The sequence below is a fragment of the Labrus mixtus genome, chromosome 17 (assembly GCF_963584025.1).
Source record: "Labrus mixtus chromosome 17, fLabMix1.1, whole genome shotgun sequence".
Lineage (NCBI taxonomy): Eukaryota > Metazoa > Chordata > Actinopteri > Labriformes > Labridae > Labrus > Labrus mixtus.
This window is the reverse complement of record NC_083628.1, coordinates 9,269,475-9,285,970: the sequence shown is the minus strand read 5'-3', so window position 1 is coordinate 9,285,970 and position 16,496 is coordinate 9,269,475. Positions and strand designations below refer to the sequence as shown.

Below are 16,496 nucleotides of genomic sequence, written 5' to 3'. Positions count from 1 at the left end.
GACTAGTTGTGACAATATAAAAGTCGTCACATTATAAATGTTGCGATTAAAAACAAAAAATGTTTCTTCAACAGATTTGTCAGTAGCCTAAGCTATAATGCAATATGAGAATAATCAGAGTCAACTGAAAAGCAACATCAGACAACTATTATTGATGTAAATGTTAGAAACCTGCAATGGAAATATAATCGCAAATCCCCTTACGGATGTGGTCATGTATTCCACATTGGGGCAGGCTATATTTAACCCAGTGTCTGAAATTGGATGTTCCCTACTGGCATTAGTTTTATATTGTTTGTCTAAAACATGTATTGTCACTAAGACTATTTGCAGAAAATAGAGAAAAACATGTTTATTTGTTTTTATTTTAGCACTTTTTATCTGATCCCATCAGATTAAAATAAATAAATTTATTTCCATACCATTTCCAATACTTAAAAAAAATAGGTTTAATTGAGGTACCTTTCACAAATACACTGTAGACTAAACAACTCCATCTAAACATCCTCATTATTGACAGTTTAAAAAAAAAAAAGCTTGATTAAAAAAAAAAAAAAAAAAAAAGTTTATTTTGAAAGGTTTTACCGGACGTCCCCATAGACACGCTTTCTGTCTTTACTCTGGAGCCGAGTGGCCCATATTGAACCCAATCTCTGACGGAGATCAGAGTAGTATCGCCCCGGCGGACAGTTGCAGCAGCCTTCTGGCTCGGATATTTTTTTCATTTTCTGGATTTTACACATCACAGAAAAAAAAAAAACTGGGATGCCTTCGAATAAAAATCTTCAAGGTAATAATTAATATAACAGCATAATGCATTGTGTATTTTTTTCTTCCCGGGTATCTGCCTGTCTGTCGCTAGCTTGGAGCTTAGAGTCTTTACAATAGAGCATCAAGCAGGCCGACCCCGGGCTACTGTCCACGCTAAGCCTCTGTCGATATTAACTAGCTTGTTATTGTAAATAAAATGATTCTGTTTTTTGTTTTTTTTGCAGGAGGGAAAGCCTTTGGGCTGTTAAAGGAGCAGCAAAGGCACAAATTGGAGGAGATAAATAAGGTAAGGCATGACTCCTCTTGGGGGGGAATGTGACGTTATTGTGCACGCTTACACTTGACTCCACACTGGCCTTGTGTTTTAACCACGCAGACACTAAACGATAACTTAACGCAGGGTTAATGTATCAGTCCCAGTTGTGTTGCTCTTAATGAATGACTCCCCTGCCCAATGCCACACACAGTAACTGGAGTTGACCGTAGCCATGCTGTTAATGCATTTTATTGATTCCCCCCCCCCCCCCCCTGCTGTCTCGTAGCACTTGTTGAACGGACGCATGCTGTCACACAGAGTTGAGAGGTTTATTTAAGGGTATTCCCTCTGACATCACGACATCAATGTGTTGATCCTGGTTTAAAAAAAAAAAAAAAAAAAAACTGATCTGGGAGCGTGATTCGTGTGTGCCCGCCCCCCCCCCCCCCCCCCCCATACACTCAGTGCACATTGTGTCTGGGAAAACAGGTGTCTGAATGAGTTCTTTGTCTAACATTTAGGTCTCGCTTCGTCAGATTCCTCCGCCGTGGTTCCCACAGATTAACTAGATGTCTGTGTAATCTGTCTTTCCCTCCTCGAGCAGACTGTCATCAGCCTCCACATTGTGAAAACAAGTTGGTGGTAAGACGCGGGGTTGCGCCCAGGACATCTCTGTTAAACACTGCAGGGACACTTCCTGTAGAGATGCATAGAGATTAGTCTACTTTTAATATCCATCATTTGAGCAGAGGAAGGATGATCCCTAATTCCTAAGCGGCAGTGTCTAAAAATAACAGTCGTAATGTTATTAAATCCATTTTTTCCCCCGCCTCTGACATCCACTTCTTTGCATCTATTAGCAAGTGGACCCTGTGGGAATGGAAATGAAGTAATATCACTGTTTGTTTTTCATCAGATAAATACCTTGAAGCTATTCTTCAAACAAGAGAATCTGAAACTATATTGCCTAGCTGAAAATCCCCTGCTTTCCACATCTCTAATATGATGGTTTTCCTCTTAAATTTCCTGTTATGATAGAGAGGACGTCTGTCGTGTTTTGGTTGTGCCAAGGACAAAATATGCGATACACCCTCTTCCTTATTTTTGGATATGGATGCACAAAACTGATTTTCTTTTTTTTTTTTTCAGTGCCATACCCGAGCTTCGGGTCAACAGAGGTCATTTAATAAGCTGTGTGCCTCAATGTGAGGAAGAGACTGGGATTCTCTCTTTTTTTGTGTGTGGCAACATCAGGCTTGACTCAAAAGCTGGTTTCATAACTTTCCAAGGCACCTCTTCAGATGCAAATTGAGTCAGACTGATATACTGATTACCTTCCACATGAGTTATGACAAAAGGTTACAGTGCTCAGAAGGCTGCCTTGGACTCTGCTAACACATGCATTCATTGTCGAGTCAACCACGTTGAGTGCTGACCCCTCTCTCTGCTCAGTTGCAATGCTTTGCTGCATGCCATGTAGAAAGCACTTCCTGTATAGTGTTGGTAAGTTGGAGCGTGCCATGCTGCGCAGACTACACCATGACACAATTTCTAAAACCACCCCGAGCATCTATTTTTGTATTGTATGCCCTAAAAAAACAAAAAAAAAAAACACATGGCACAGCAAGAATGAACTCCCAAAGTGTGAACACTTGAGCTCAATATGTCTTGACGGGGCAGATTCTACTTTTTCCAAAATGTGAAGTCTTCAAGCTGCTGACGCATGACTGAGCCGATGCATGAAGACCAAATGTGCTATTGAATCGAGTGGATTCTGCTCCGGATTCAGCCTCCTTATCACTGATACTCAGTCCAGCTATTTGAGCCAGTATGAGGCCAGTATCGATATCTGATTGGTGCATCGCTCTTTTTAAAGACAACACAGTGTTTTTTTTGTTTGAACTGATTAGTTGCCGCCCTTAAATACTTAAACTCTGAATCTTTAGCCGGGGAGACACACGATTCTAGTCTGTATTTGACCTCTGTATCGTGAGACATTCCTTGCTGAGATCCTGACGTGCCTTACACTACAAGCACGACACGTATTCAAACATTTTCATACTTGTACAATAGATTATAGAGTGGACATTCCTGTGTGTTAGCGAGGGGGTTGTAGTGATGATTCAGCAGGGCTGAGTCATGCCTCACAGCTAAACATCCAGTTGCGCTGTTGTGGCCTCGTCATCCTTAATTACAGGCCTGACGGACACATGGAGGTCAGTGCGCAGAACAAGCTCACCCTCCGCCTCGCCTGCTCTCTCTAATTCGAAATAGGTTGGAAGCTTTGAAGCCGACTCCCACGAGGCAGATTGCGTCATTATAATTTCATTAGAATAGCTCCCTTCAGGCTTGTTTCTTTTCGCACCCTTGTGTGGCGCTCCACTTAATGAAGACAAAGACAAGTATTGACGATCAAGTGGGAAGAGGAACATCTTAAGATTATGAGTCATCCCTCACAAGTTTTTAACTCTGAGAAAAGCACACATGAATAAACTTAATCTCCAAGTTTTCAATAAAGTTTAGAAATGGGCTAAAAACTGGTTTCAGTTTTAGTCAATCTTGTTTTGTTTTTTTCTAATCTCCTTCCCTTTTGTTCACCCCTCTTCTTCCTCCTCCTCCTCAGGAATACATGGAAGACCAGAAGTACAGGGATGAAGAGGACCTGCCGGATAAATTGGAAGGCCTCAAAAGTAAGCACCCCCTCCCCTCAGTATCCTCGAGAATGTGGCCGTGTTCTTGTTCCTGTTTTTTTTTTTTTTTGTCTCAGCCTCAGTATTTGTTTGTTTGTTTGTTGGCTGCGTGCACACATACAAAGCATTTAGTTTTTTTCTCTGTGGAAAAGACAGACCGCTGGGATTTCTGAGAGTCTTGCAAGGCCAAGTCCTCAGCGGTGGAGGAGGAATGTAAAGGAATGTGCCGGGGCGTTCCTCTGCTTGTTGTTATAATATTCAGAAGACTTTGCTCCTGGGAAAAGATAAAACAGTACAGATAGGAGCTTTTAACAAGAAGAAAATGGAACGATTTAACCACACAAAACCTCCTTCCCACTGAACAGATCTTCCTCATGCCGCTCAGGGCGTATGTAAACTACAGTACAAGTTCTGTGATTCTGCAGACAGAATGACATAAGGCTGTTTGTTCTGATAGTTAGCATATGTTGTGGGATGGGAAACATGCTTCCATGTCCTACTTACAGTCGATGCTCGCTGGAGGAAATGGAGCAGTGATATATAAACAGAAAGGGGGCCTGACACCCTCAGAGACAGCTTCTTCTTTTTTTCCCCCCTTTCCTTCTTTACACTCCTTTTCCATACTGTCCCAGTGACCTAGAGGTCAGATATAAGGAATGCACTCTTACATACCGCCATCCGTCTTCACATCACTGCAACTCATCATTATGAAGTTTGAAACAAACCCTAATTTCATGTTAACATAAAGGCTTTGACGTTGTTTCATAAATTCAATTCGGTTTCATTGTTCAGAGTACAATCTCTGAACCCTTCAGCAATCATCATCTATCAACGCCTGATAGATGAGATACTCCTCTGAGAATGGATGTTCATTTGCCTGTTATTCCAGTATAAACTGTTAGCGTTGAACGACTTTCAGGTAAGACTTCCTATCCCCTGCACTGTTTGTATCTTCAAAGTAAACGCCTTCATTTCTCGATCCATAACATCCCAGAGTAGCACCAGTTCACCCTCGAGTATCAGTTCAGTTCAACAGTAGGATATACACTCACCGGCCACTTGATTAGGCACGGCTGTTCAACTGCTTGTTATTGCGAATATCTAATCAGCCTATCACATGGCAGCAACTCAATGCATTTAGGCATGTAGACTTTTTCAGCAGTTCAAACCGAGCCGCAGAATGGGGGGGGGGGGGGGGGGGGAGGAGGTGACTTTGGCGTGGTTGTTGGTGCCAGACGGGCTGGTCTGAGTATTTCTGCTAATCTACTGGGATTTTCAAGCACAACCTTCTCAAGGGTTTACAGAGAATGGTCAGAAAAAGAGAAAATATCCAGTGAGCGGCAGTTCTCTGGGCGAAAATGCATTGTTGATGCCAGAGGTCAGAGGTCAGAGGAGAATGGCCAGACTGGTTCGAGCTGATAAAACCTCTTTTTACAACCGAGGTCCCTGTGAGCATCATTTAAACGCCACAGCCTACCTGAGCATTGCTGCTGACCATGTCCAACCCTTTATGATCACAGTGTACCCATCCTCTCTGAAGGCTACTTCCAGCAGGATAACACCCCGTGTCACAAAGCTCATATCATATCAAAACTGGTTTCTTGAACATGACAATGAGTTCACTGTACTCAAACGGCCTCCACAGTCCACAGTCACCAGATCTCGATCCAAAAGAGCACTTTTGGGGACGTGGTGGAACGGGAGATTCGTCTCATGGACGCGCTTGTATATTGGCTGTACGCAGAAAACTTTTCTCTCCCTCTTTGGCAGTTTTTGGCAGCACCTTTTCGAGTGACCTGGACTCATTAAAATACATCATCGCCGCCGCCGGCACATCGGCTTTGTGCCAAAGTTGTAGTGAGAAATGATAAATTCATCAAGTTCTGTCCTCGGTATACAGAGTTTTTATTAGGGAGTGATTTCAAATATGCCGGAGGTGGCCACCTCTGAGTTTTATATGCACGATAAACTGGAAGAATTTTAGTGAGAGCACAAGTTAACTAACTTCTGTAAAGCCTGTGACCAGCAGGTGGCTTCTACGTGTATATATCTAAGGTCTGTGAGTAACTACACACATTTCATTATGTTTGTAAGTCTGTTGACGGATATTAAGAATACGAAAGTCAAGATGTTTTTAGAATAAACAGAAGCATTTATCTGCCCTCAGGCTCAGTGAGTATCACTGAAAGGATGTTGAGGAGATGCCTTGTTTATCTGTTGGCCAGAGTGACAGGGGAAGTCATCATTCTTTCAGCTATTTTATCTGCAGGGATCTTCTTTTTGCAAAGGAAAACCCCCTGAAGAGCATAACTGCTGTAATGGACGGCAGACGAACTCGCCGTTAAAAAAAGCAGCTCTAAGTAAATCAAACTTAAATCGCGGACCTGTTCTAGAACATCAAAGATGACGAGGGAGGAAAATGGCTGTCGTTTTGTCACATCAGCTGCTAAAGTGGGTCAGGAGGAAACGCTGAAGAAGACTTGAGTTCTGTTCAGCTGAGGCCGTTTTCTGTGGCTGCAGATGATCAACAGGCTGCTCTACGACAAGTGGCGCTCTCAAGAATGGCTCCCTGTGTGTCTCTGTGGAGGCCCCCTTCCTCAGAGTTTACTAACAGGGTACGCATTGTCCTCTTCTGCTCCCCGTGGGCTTGCACACAGTTAACACAGTTCCCTCTTCCCCCTCCACACACACACACACACACACACACACACAGAGCTTCCACTGTGAGACTGAAATAGTAAGTGTAATCTGACTAAAGAGTTCTGCTGGAGAACAGAGAACGGTGAAATTTCAGAAGAAGCGGGAAAATTTCTGCTTTGATGTTTCTTAAGCCAAAGCCAGGAGGAAAAAAAATCGTAATGATCAGACTGCAGGACTACACCTGACAGAAACTGTTTGCCATTTACCCCTGAAATGGACAAGTGAATCATCCACTTGAGTTAGAGTTTGAGAATTGGACATTTACAAATCGAATTATTGAATGGAAAGTTGTTTGAATAAACTCGCTTGTCGGAGCCATTAAGGTTTAGTGTCTACCAATTTAAAATGAGGTTTTGAATGATTTAAGGTTAAATGAAGTCTTTCCAGATAGATAACATATTTTCTACTTCAGGAAAAGATATGGAAATACTATCACATGTCATCTCTAACCTGCCAGAAAAGATTTTTGTCTCCTGTTTCAAGTCTTTACGCTAAGCCAGAGGTTCCCAACTTCTGCTTGTATCTAAGAAGAGCTGACCCCCTCCCTCCCCCCCCCCCCCCAGGACCCACACAAAAAAACATTATTTTTAGTTGTTTTTATTGATTAGATTTGATCAGAACAGGTCACCCATGTTCTTATATGAATAAAGTTCCCACTAAGTGTTTTATCAGGATTTTAATTCGATACGTTCAAATGTAATTTTGACAACCTCAGAGCTTACAGAGCCTTGTGCCCCCCCCCCCCCCCCCCCCCCATGCTTGCTGTCTCCTGATATCAAAAATGTTCTCAGTAAGCGCTCAGAAAAAAAAAGATCATTGAAACTTCCAAACTTTAAGCTCAATATAAATCTGTATGAACTGATCTATGCTTGTCATCAGGAAAGTAATAATCCAAAAGTGTATGATATTTGGTGCATGTTAAAGCGCATGTGTTTGGCTTAGAAGAGCCACTTTCACCTCTTTTGCTTTCTTCTTATTCTAAAACTGAAAATCTCGTAACATTTATATTTAAGGATGTTTTTCCTAAATTTTCCAATTTCCCTTGAATCATGAACATTGCTTGCACTATGAGGCAGGTTCGGATGTGTCTGGCAGGCATCGGAGTTTGGACCGTTTCGTCTGCATGTTTGTCAGGCGAGAAGGATCGGATTTAAAGTGAGCGAGCGACTCTGGAGCGAAAGTCTGAGCTTTTCAGACAAGGCCTTGTTTTTCTTCCTGATTGCTGCGTTTGAACTCCTGTGCGTTTTTGTTTTCACTTCCTGACCTACTCACTTTAATCTGTCTACTCATGTCAACCCCACTCAGCTGCCCTTCTCCTGCTTTCCACAGACACACACACACACACACACACACACACTTAAAAACACACCTGTCATTATCAGCTGTCTGCGTCTTTCTTTCTTTTTGCCGGGTCAGCTGTCAGCAGAGCCTACGACAGTCAAATCACCTGACACTGTGTGTTTCAGTTTTGCTGACATGTAAGACTCTAACAGGTGATTGCTGTCTGTTTCAAAGTTAAACGTGGGGATGTGGTGTGTGAGCTAACAATTAATTACCACCGTTATAATCTCTTCTCTGTGTTTGTGTTGTTTTTTTTTGCAGATAAATACGCTGAGTTTGACCTGAATGACCAAGATGAGATTGGTGAGTAACACATGTGTAGCACCAAAACACCAACTGCACGACGCTAGACAACAACTGTTAACTGACCTGTGTGCGGTGCGCACTTGAGGGGAACAGTAATTAATACTGTGTGTATTGTCTGACCAGTGTGAGCACATGCAGGGCTTCAGCAGGCTCGTGTGTCATGTTTGTGTCTTGTATGTAAAGTGAGATCGGACTGTAGAACCGTGTGAAAGGTCTTTGGCAGATGTGAGGCGAGCCGTATTGGGGGAAACAGACAGCTAGTGTGGAGCCTGAATGAATAATTATTTTTTAGCTACAAAAGCATCTTGAAGGATGGAAGTGTCATTTGATCGTGCACTAATAGAAGTTTATTTAGTACAAATATTTCTAGACATGAGGACTTTTTTCAGCCGAAACGCGTCGGTTTGCCCCACAATTTTAACTTTACATTTAGCCATGAATGAATGAAAGGCTATTTAACTTTTGTAATGTAACAAAGTGAACTTGGATACCTTTTTGTGTTTGCCTGTTTTACTCTTCAGAGGACTTTTTTCACTCTAGCGATTAACACATCTAGCCTTTTGTTCTTTTTGCTTAGTGCTAATATGCAAATGTTAGCACAACAAAGATCAGCTTGTTTGCTTTTGACTTTGTGAGAATGTTTGTGTGACGACACTTTAATTTAGCTCAAAACAACACTGACCAAGTGTACAACCTATGAATGTATACGGAAACACAGATACAGCATTGGAGCCAGCTTCAAATGAACTAAAATGACTCAAATGCCAAAAAAATAAAAAAAAGTTCAACTTCAGTTGTGCCTATCTTCTGGTCAGCTCCTGCATACTATGATCCAAAATGCAATCTCACAAGCATTTCCTCTCAGCTCCCTTCCAAACCCTTTTGGTTCTGCTGCAGAATGCAGAGGAAATAACTTTGGATTTCTTTTTGAGTATTTTTTTTTTTTTTTTTTACAGCGAGAGAAGACACGGAGTCATAAGAGTCTTTATTGGGCGAAGATGTCAAGAGCTTGGCACACATAGCTGAAAAATCTTGTTGTACTTAATGTTTATTTTTTAAATTAAGAATATATCACCTGGCATCAGTCCCAAATTAGGGTTGATGCATTATTTGGTTTAAACTGTATGTATTTTCCAAAGACACTTTGTGTAATTTAGTATGACACGAAGGACAGATCTAAAAAATTATAATCAGAAATGAAGCTCTAAATTAAGATATATATATATAGATTTTTTTTACTAGTATGGGTTGAGTTCTAGACACTTAATTATTTTCTTATATTCCAGAAAAACTAAGTTTTTGATTGAAATATCTTGGCCTTCTTTATTCTCAGATCTTTCAACACCCCCATCTCCAGTATGCAACAGAAGCTTTCTCGTGAAATAATGACAGTCCTAAGCTGGGATATATAAGATAAACCATAGATGATAACCCTGATGATGTCACAAGGCTTAGTCGTTGCATTTCTGATGAGTAAACTGAATCTAAACTAAGCTGTTCCTCCTCTCAGATCTGATGGGCCTGAAGCGCATGATGGAGAAGCTGGGGGTGCCGAAGACCCACCTGGAGTTGAAAAAGATGATTGTGGAGGTGACGGGCGGCAGCAGCAACACCATCAACTACAGGGACTTTGTCAAGATGATGCTTGGCAAGCGCTCAGCTGTGCTCAAACTGTAAGTAAACCCCAAGAGTTCTGACTTCTACCTGTTTTTACGTCTAAAAAGAAAACATCTGCTGGTTGACTGTGTGTGTGTCCGTGTGTGAGTGTTCACGTGTCAGAGGGGGAGGATGAATCCTGTGCAGTGTCAGCTGCTTGTTTCATCCATCAGCAAGGGGTTTTAGGATGACAAGCAGTGATGTCATTAACCACATGCTGCATGGCTTCAAAGCTAGTCTTTTAAGCCTGAACAAAGTCTACTCGTTGTTTTCTTTGGATAATGTTCGATGGTAATTCATTTCTGTGCTGATTTCCTGCTGACGTGACAAAAACAACAATTAAGAAAATCAGACCTAAAAAAACTTTACAAAACAAAATTCTATCTATGAATAACAAGTTTGCAGTGATTTACAGAACACTTTCTTGGTCTCATATATTATCTCAACACACAGCGCATACATACTAGGGGTGCAAAGGAGTACCCGAGTACTCGTTCATTAAATAATAATCGGTTACAAAAAAAATGTAATCGATAATCGTTTTGTAGTCCACATTTTTGTAAATGTTTCTTGTTGCATTGTGGGTTCTAGGATAGGCCTAATTCAAAACAGAAAAAAAGGAGCGCAAAAAGAAAATAGATGACAAACAAAGCGCTGATAAAGGCTCTGTGCTGAAACGCGTCCGTTGTTGATCCGTACGCTGCTACCCTAACAAAAATATTCCTTTAATTAACCCCCCTATGAATTCACAATGAACAAAAAGTCTCAAACAAACAAAATATGCCATATGATCTACAAAAGTTCAGTTCAAATTGTCTTTTTAGTCCACAGAAAAAGAAGGACTTTCACTTTGCGATTACCGCTTTACTCCGCTAAACCAATGACGTTTGATCATCCGGGACAGAGCAGCATAACTAGATGTTTTCCTATATTTTGGAATTTTAGATGATTATTCTTTTAATAACTACAAAATGGAACAACCTTATGGGGAGAAATAGCTCATAGCGGACGGACGAGCGAGATTGAGCGAGTGTGTCATTACGCACAGAGGAGAAAGATGAAACAGACAGATCGTTCACCTGTTCTATTGTAACTTCATTTACCAGAGTAAAGTGTGCTCTACACTGCAGACTGTAGTCTCTGTTAACAGAATGTTGCTGTCAAAACAGCTTCAGCGTGCGATGAGTGCGCATTGATGTCTGCACGTCCGCTCGCCACACTCACTGCTCTTAATCATAATAAAGTGTTAAAACGGTCATAACACGTCTGTGTGAAGTTTTATTTGAGGTTTGCTGTCTGTTGAAGTAAGAAATGTCATATTTGAATGTCAATACAAAGGCATCTTACTAACAATTATTAAAATCCCGAAGATTCAAATGAATCAATAGATACAGTCGGCATCGCGTCATAGTTGGGGGCGGGGCCTCCCGTGGGGGAAAAGAATCACAGAAAAAAAAAAGAACTACAAAACGATTACTCGAGTACTCGCTTTAACAATGGGAAGAGTAATCGATTAGAGAAAATTTTGCATTTCTGCACCCCTAATACGTACAGTAAATATAGTGGAAGCGTGTGTGTCTGTGCACTGGCTACAGCTGCAGGTGTATAGCTGTGTAGTCAGAATAAACACCAAAGGAGTCGCGTGCATTAAGGGGGCTTTACCTTATAGGCTTTGGACCGAACACAGCGCTCTGTATACAATTCTGTTTGTCTACATTTGCAGTTACAGACTTCAGGTAGGCTGTTACCTTACTGACCATACATTTCTGATTTCATGTCACCTGTAACAACCAGCCTTAACTATAAAGCACTGCAAGAAACACTGAGATATTCACTCCCCTCTCCGGAATAAATGAATTATTTTAGTTTTTTGGACAAAAAGATGGGTCAACAGACAAAGCAGATATGCAAACAGTGTCATTACGACTACGAGATAAAATAAAGAGAAAACATGAAAAACCTGGTCGGCCCCTGAAGATGAAACACTGTATTGTACCCTCATGCTAAGGAGGCTCTTTACATTCAAACACAGGTCTTTGTTGTTTCTGTTAAAAAGAAAATAGTTCTTCATTTAAATGTCAGAAACATTCCTCAAATGATCGTGTCAAAAAATTTAAAAACTGATTGTGATAAATGGAAACATATTAATGTTGTCTGAAATGATCACATGCCCATGAATCAAAATGATTCAAACTCATACAGTGGCAGACATTTTGATAACAGCAAATTTCATATCGTATAAACATTTTGATATCGTATCATGCTGAAACTGGTGATTGTCACCCTCAGTGATGACGTTCATTTTATTCACGCAGTCGAAAAAGCAACAAATAAATAGAAGTAAACCTCAACTTTTGAAACTCCACTTCACGTCACATAAATTGGGTCAGTGTTTCATCAAAGGATTTTGTTCCTTCTTGATAAATCCTAAACTCCCCGCTGCAGTATGTTGCTTAATCCACACATGAATTAAAACCATTTGTTTATTTAAATGCACATGTGATCATTAATGATATTTAGAGCTATGTTTATTCACAGAGAGAATCTATACTGCTCCTCACTCTCTGATTACGCCAACTGTCTGCAACACCTATCCTGTGGGCTCCTTTTTTCTCTCTGGAGGTGGGGAGGGGAGGGGGGGAGGGTGCAAATCCGCTTTAGTATTATTCAAAGCCTTTGCAGTACAACAATTGACTCAGTTACAATTCAATGACAGAGAATGGGGTCAAGCTCCACAATTGCATATTAAAGCTCTCTGAATAAGGTAACAACTCTTTAACTATAATTTATTTTGTTTGTTACACATATTTTAAACGATATCTTACGAGTCTTATTTTCTAAAATGGGATTTGATGGACGTGTTGAATCACCTGTGGTGGCATTTCCCAAAATCAAATACAACTTTGACTTTTACTCCACAGCACGTTCGATTACGGCACTTTAGGCTGTACACTATAACAAGATTAGGTCAGCTGGTCATTGAACCAATTTAGCTCTTCTGTCTACTTGGAAAAGATTAACCTGACATACTTGAATCATAACAAGTCTGCATTGATTTTTAATGGAGACAATAGTAGAATAATCACTTCACTTTTGTACATGTCGATCTACTATCAGTAGTGTGAAGTTTAGAGGTTGATTGGGGGGGGAATTGTTGCCAGAGTTGCTGAGTGCTTGTTTCCTCGGCGGGATCATTGCTCCTTATGGGCTTAGTGGAGCTTTGCAGAGTTTTCCAAAAAAGGAAATTAAAGACAGGCATTCGCTCTGAATAGCTCCTGTCAGAACGCTCACTCTACTGTGTGTGTGTGGGTGTGGGTGTGTGTGTGTGTGTGTACAGCCTTAAACTAACATTCCCCTCGGCCCCTTTGTGGTTTCCTTTCACTTTTCACGTACTCACACCTAAAGTCAGGGTATGGACTGACCGAGCCGTGACTCTGTGTATCCTTCATGAACTGATTATCCCTCCTCGCTCACACATCCTGCCTCTAGTCTTTATACTTACCTTGCTCATCTCTTTTACAACACCGCCTTTACTTCCTTATGCCCCTCTCCATGGTGCTGAAGCATTGAACCGCAATTTTTTTGCTAATTTCAGCTGAAGCGAAATCAATTGACACAATATTTTACTTTATTTCTGATCTATTTCTAATTTATGTAGTTGTACAAATAACAATAGAAAATGTGCTATAAAATGAATGCTGAGTGCTGCATTCTACCTCACTTTACTGCACTGTGTGATCTATTTATTTCCTTCCATACACCAGACATCAATATGACCTCGCCAAGGCCAGATTTAAATTCTTATGTAACATTTTATATAGTCAATGTGCCTGCTGGGCAATGCACAACACTACAGCTGTAACTATTAGTGATCCTAGTAACCACAAAGGGTGAAATCATTGCTTATGTCAGCCTCTGTTCCTACTGCACACATAGATTACATGTAGCTATGAATTCTGCCTCAGTGTTGAACCAGACTCATAACAACATCCAACTCATACACACCTCATACCTTCCCCAACAAACACCCTAGAGAATGTATGTAAACAATCCAATCACATACTCTACTAATAGCAATATCTTAGCATACACAAAGCAACCCAGCAGCAAATATTTAGCTACATCCAAGCAAATACTTTTTTTTTTTTTTTTTTTTTTTTTCTGGAGTACAATCCTAGAGCCATGGTTCTCCACGAGTCTAGCCTCAGGACGCCCTCTACCAACTCCTTTGTGAAAACTGTGACCCAAATTCCGGATACTTTTCACCCAGTCAGATTGAGTTAATGAAAAATTGTACAGTTTGCACCTCAGACGTTACAAAACATGTGACAAAAAATTTAAAAAACATTGAACAAAACTAACAGGTTTAAAAAGTGCTGCGTAGGCTTTTTGACCAGGGTTTTTATTTTCCCATTCACACGACACACGACCCACTGAAAACAGCACTACGACCCACTTGTGGGTCCCGGGCCCACCAGTTGAGAACCACTGATCTCTAGCGTACAATTTCCCAAGGGTTCATGCTTACTCATGTCAATCACTTTTAAAGCTACTAATAGGTAGGTTATGTAACAGACTGAAATAATACTTATGATGTGTCTTCATGAACTACAAACAAAAACAAGACCATTAGCCACAAGACTGACTATTTCTCTATAATCATAATAATTAATGCCTGAAACCAGGGAGGGACCGTGTGTGCTCAACTGCACTCTGCCAAAACAGCCTTTGTTTACATTTCCCATGAAGTGATATATTCAACTGTTAAAATAAGGCAGGCAGATATAAACACTACCTCCACATGTACAGGATGAAAAAATGTCACTTTTACAAAGTTTGTTCGCCTGATAGCACTGACCATGTGACCTTATGATTGTAAAATGTTCCATTCACTTTGCGATGCGGTCAGAAGACACATGTATGTAACCGTCTCTATATAATGATTCCTCTCTCTCCACAGAGTCTTGGTCTTTGAGGACAAAGCCAACGGCGCTTCCTGCAAACCAGATGGACCCCCTCCAAAGCGGGACATTTCCAGCCTACCTTAAGATGAGATGTTAGCCTCCAGACTTCACGTGGAGCAGAGGGACCATCAGTGGATACGTCTTAAAAAAAAAAGAAATTGAGTCGTTCTTTTAACATGTGGAGTGTCGTATTAGTGTGGGACCAGTGATAAAGGATGTTATTTTGTGATATACAAGGTGTCTGTTATTTGGAAGACGGAGCCGACAACTCACTAGATAAAGTGTGACTGTGAATATTATGATTCATGTTTATTTCCTTAACTCAAATGTAGCATTGATAGGTGTGTACACGTAAGCCGCTTGATAGGTGAACATTTGTAGTTGGTGTTTTTATGGTCGTTATGAAGGGAAGACTCAATTTTCAGGAGTTTTTTATTTTATTTTATTTTCAATTCTTGTTCATTTTGTTCCAGTTTGGGACAAGTTAATATCAACAATGTTGAGCGTATGACGCTTTGAAAAAGAAAAGGTTTTCCAACACACTTCTGCACTGTCCTCAGCGGTCTTGGATGGATTCCTGTCAGGTTTAGTCTTGGTCCGCTTCACGCTTCAGATGTGTCGCCAGAGATTAAAGGCCCCAGCCCTTTTCCTCTGGGTCAAAGTCGTCGACCCTTTTCGGAGTGGGTGCACTGATCTGGAATCAGTAACAAGGTTATCACAGCCAACATGAGGTCTCAGAAAGAAAAGAAAAAAACACATGACTGAACTGCTATGCATTTTACAAAGTCATTCACACTATGAGAGGAGAATTAGAGATCATGTCAACTATGGGACTTGAAGTTTCAGTGCGTGGCTTGACAGCGAATCGGACTTAGTTTTTGATCTGTACGGCTGAGCACATGTTAGTTTTGGAAGGAGTGTGATTTAAAGGCACACAAGCATAACAAATGTACATAATATATTACACACAGTACAATCATGTTCTTTCCAAGTGCCTCAACATGCGGATACTGTAGAGCTTAAACACGCAGATTGAAGGAGTGTACGGTCTTAGCTCACTTGGTTCAGAGAAAAATAGTCATTTGGTGAGATAGTTTGAGATGACGTTTGTTGAATTACAATGTGAGGTGTTACCACAAGATTCTGAGGGTGTGATGTTCACAAGTGTAATTGTAGTTTTTATGCGTGTTTCCCTTTTCTTACCATTTCCATTTTATACACATCAGCGAGCGTTTAACCTGTTTATAGGGTGGATCTCTTTTTTTTTTTTCTTTTTTTTTTTTTTAGCTCACCCTATAATTGTTCATGTTTGTTATTCATTTGGATTAGTCTTTGGGTTCTTCTTTCTACCCTATAATTCTTTAAACCAGCCATTCCCCCTCTCTGTTTTAATTGGTTCATCGTCCTGTGAATTCTGTAATTTGTGCCTCCGTTCTGCAGTTTAGATTTTCCTCTTTAAGTCTCACTATTTTCTGTGAATATGGTACTTTCGTAGTATTTTTAACCCACTTATGATGTGTTCAACTGTGTGTGTGTGTTTTTTTTTAAGTCTTGTCAGTGTTATAACAATGTTAGGATGCAAATTGTTTGCAGACACCAAAGGAATTAAATTTCACCTTACACTGGCCTGTAAAGTTTTGGATTCATTTTTAAGTGGAGGTCTTTGAAACTCTGGATTCATTTGAAGCTTGGTTGAAAAGTGACAACTTTAACATAACATTATAATTATTTCACTAGTAAACCCCAGTGTATATTCAGCACATATTTTTCCACTAATGTTGATAGCTACACCGAGAAGCAGATAAATATATG

General features: G+C 40.5%; 1 protein-coding gene across 1 annotated transcript; it reads left to right on the top strand.

The window, feature by feature from the left end:
• Positions 1 to 640: 640 nt before the first annotated feature.
• Positions 641 to 15,722, top strand: aif1l (allograft inflammatory factor 1-like). Its single transcript, XM_061061265.1, has 6 exons — positions 641 to 790; positions 996 to 1,057; positions 3,651 to 3,717; positions 8,020 to 8,061; positions 9,575 to 9,737; positions 14,681 to 15,722. Exons 1-6 carry the CDS (start codon positions 766 to 768, stop codon positions 14,766 to 14,768), a joined length of 447 nt encoding a protein of 148 aa, XP_060917248.1. The 5' UTR covers positions 641 to 765; the 3' UTR covers positions 14,769 to 15,722.
• Positions 15,723 to 16,496: the final 774 nt, after the last annotated feature.

Excerpts from the sequence above, each read along its gene's own strand:
- aif1l (XM_061061265.1), top strand. The coding sequence starts at position 766 with ATGCCTTCGAATAAAAATCTTCAAG. Across the intron at positions 1,058-3,650 it reads AATTGGAGGAGATAAATAAG|GAATACATGGAAGACCAGAA; the intron begins GTAAGGCATGAC and ends CCTCCTCCTCAG. Across the intron at positions 8,062-9,574 it reads GAATGACCAAGATGAGATTG|ATCTGATGGGCCTGAAGCGC; the intron begins GTGAGTAACACA and ends TCCTCCTCTCAG.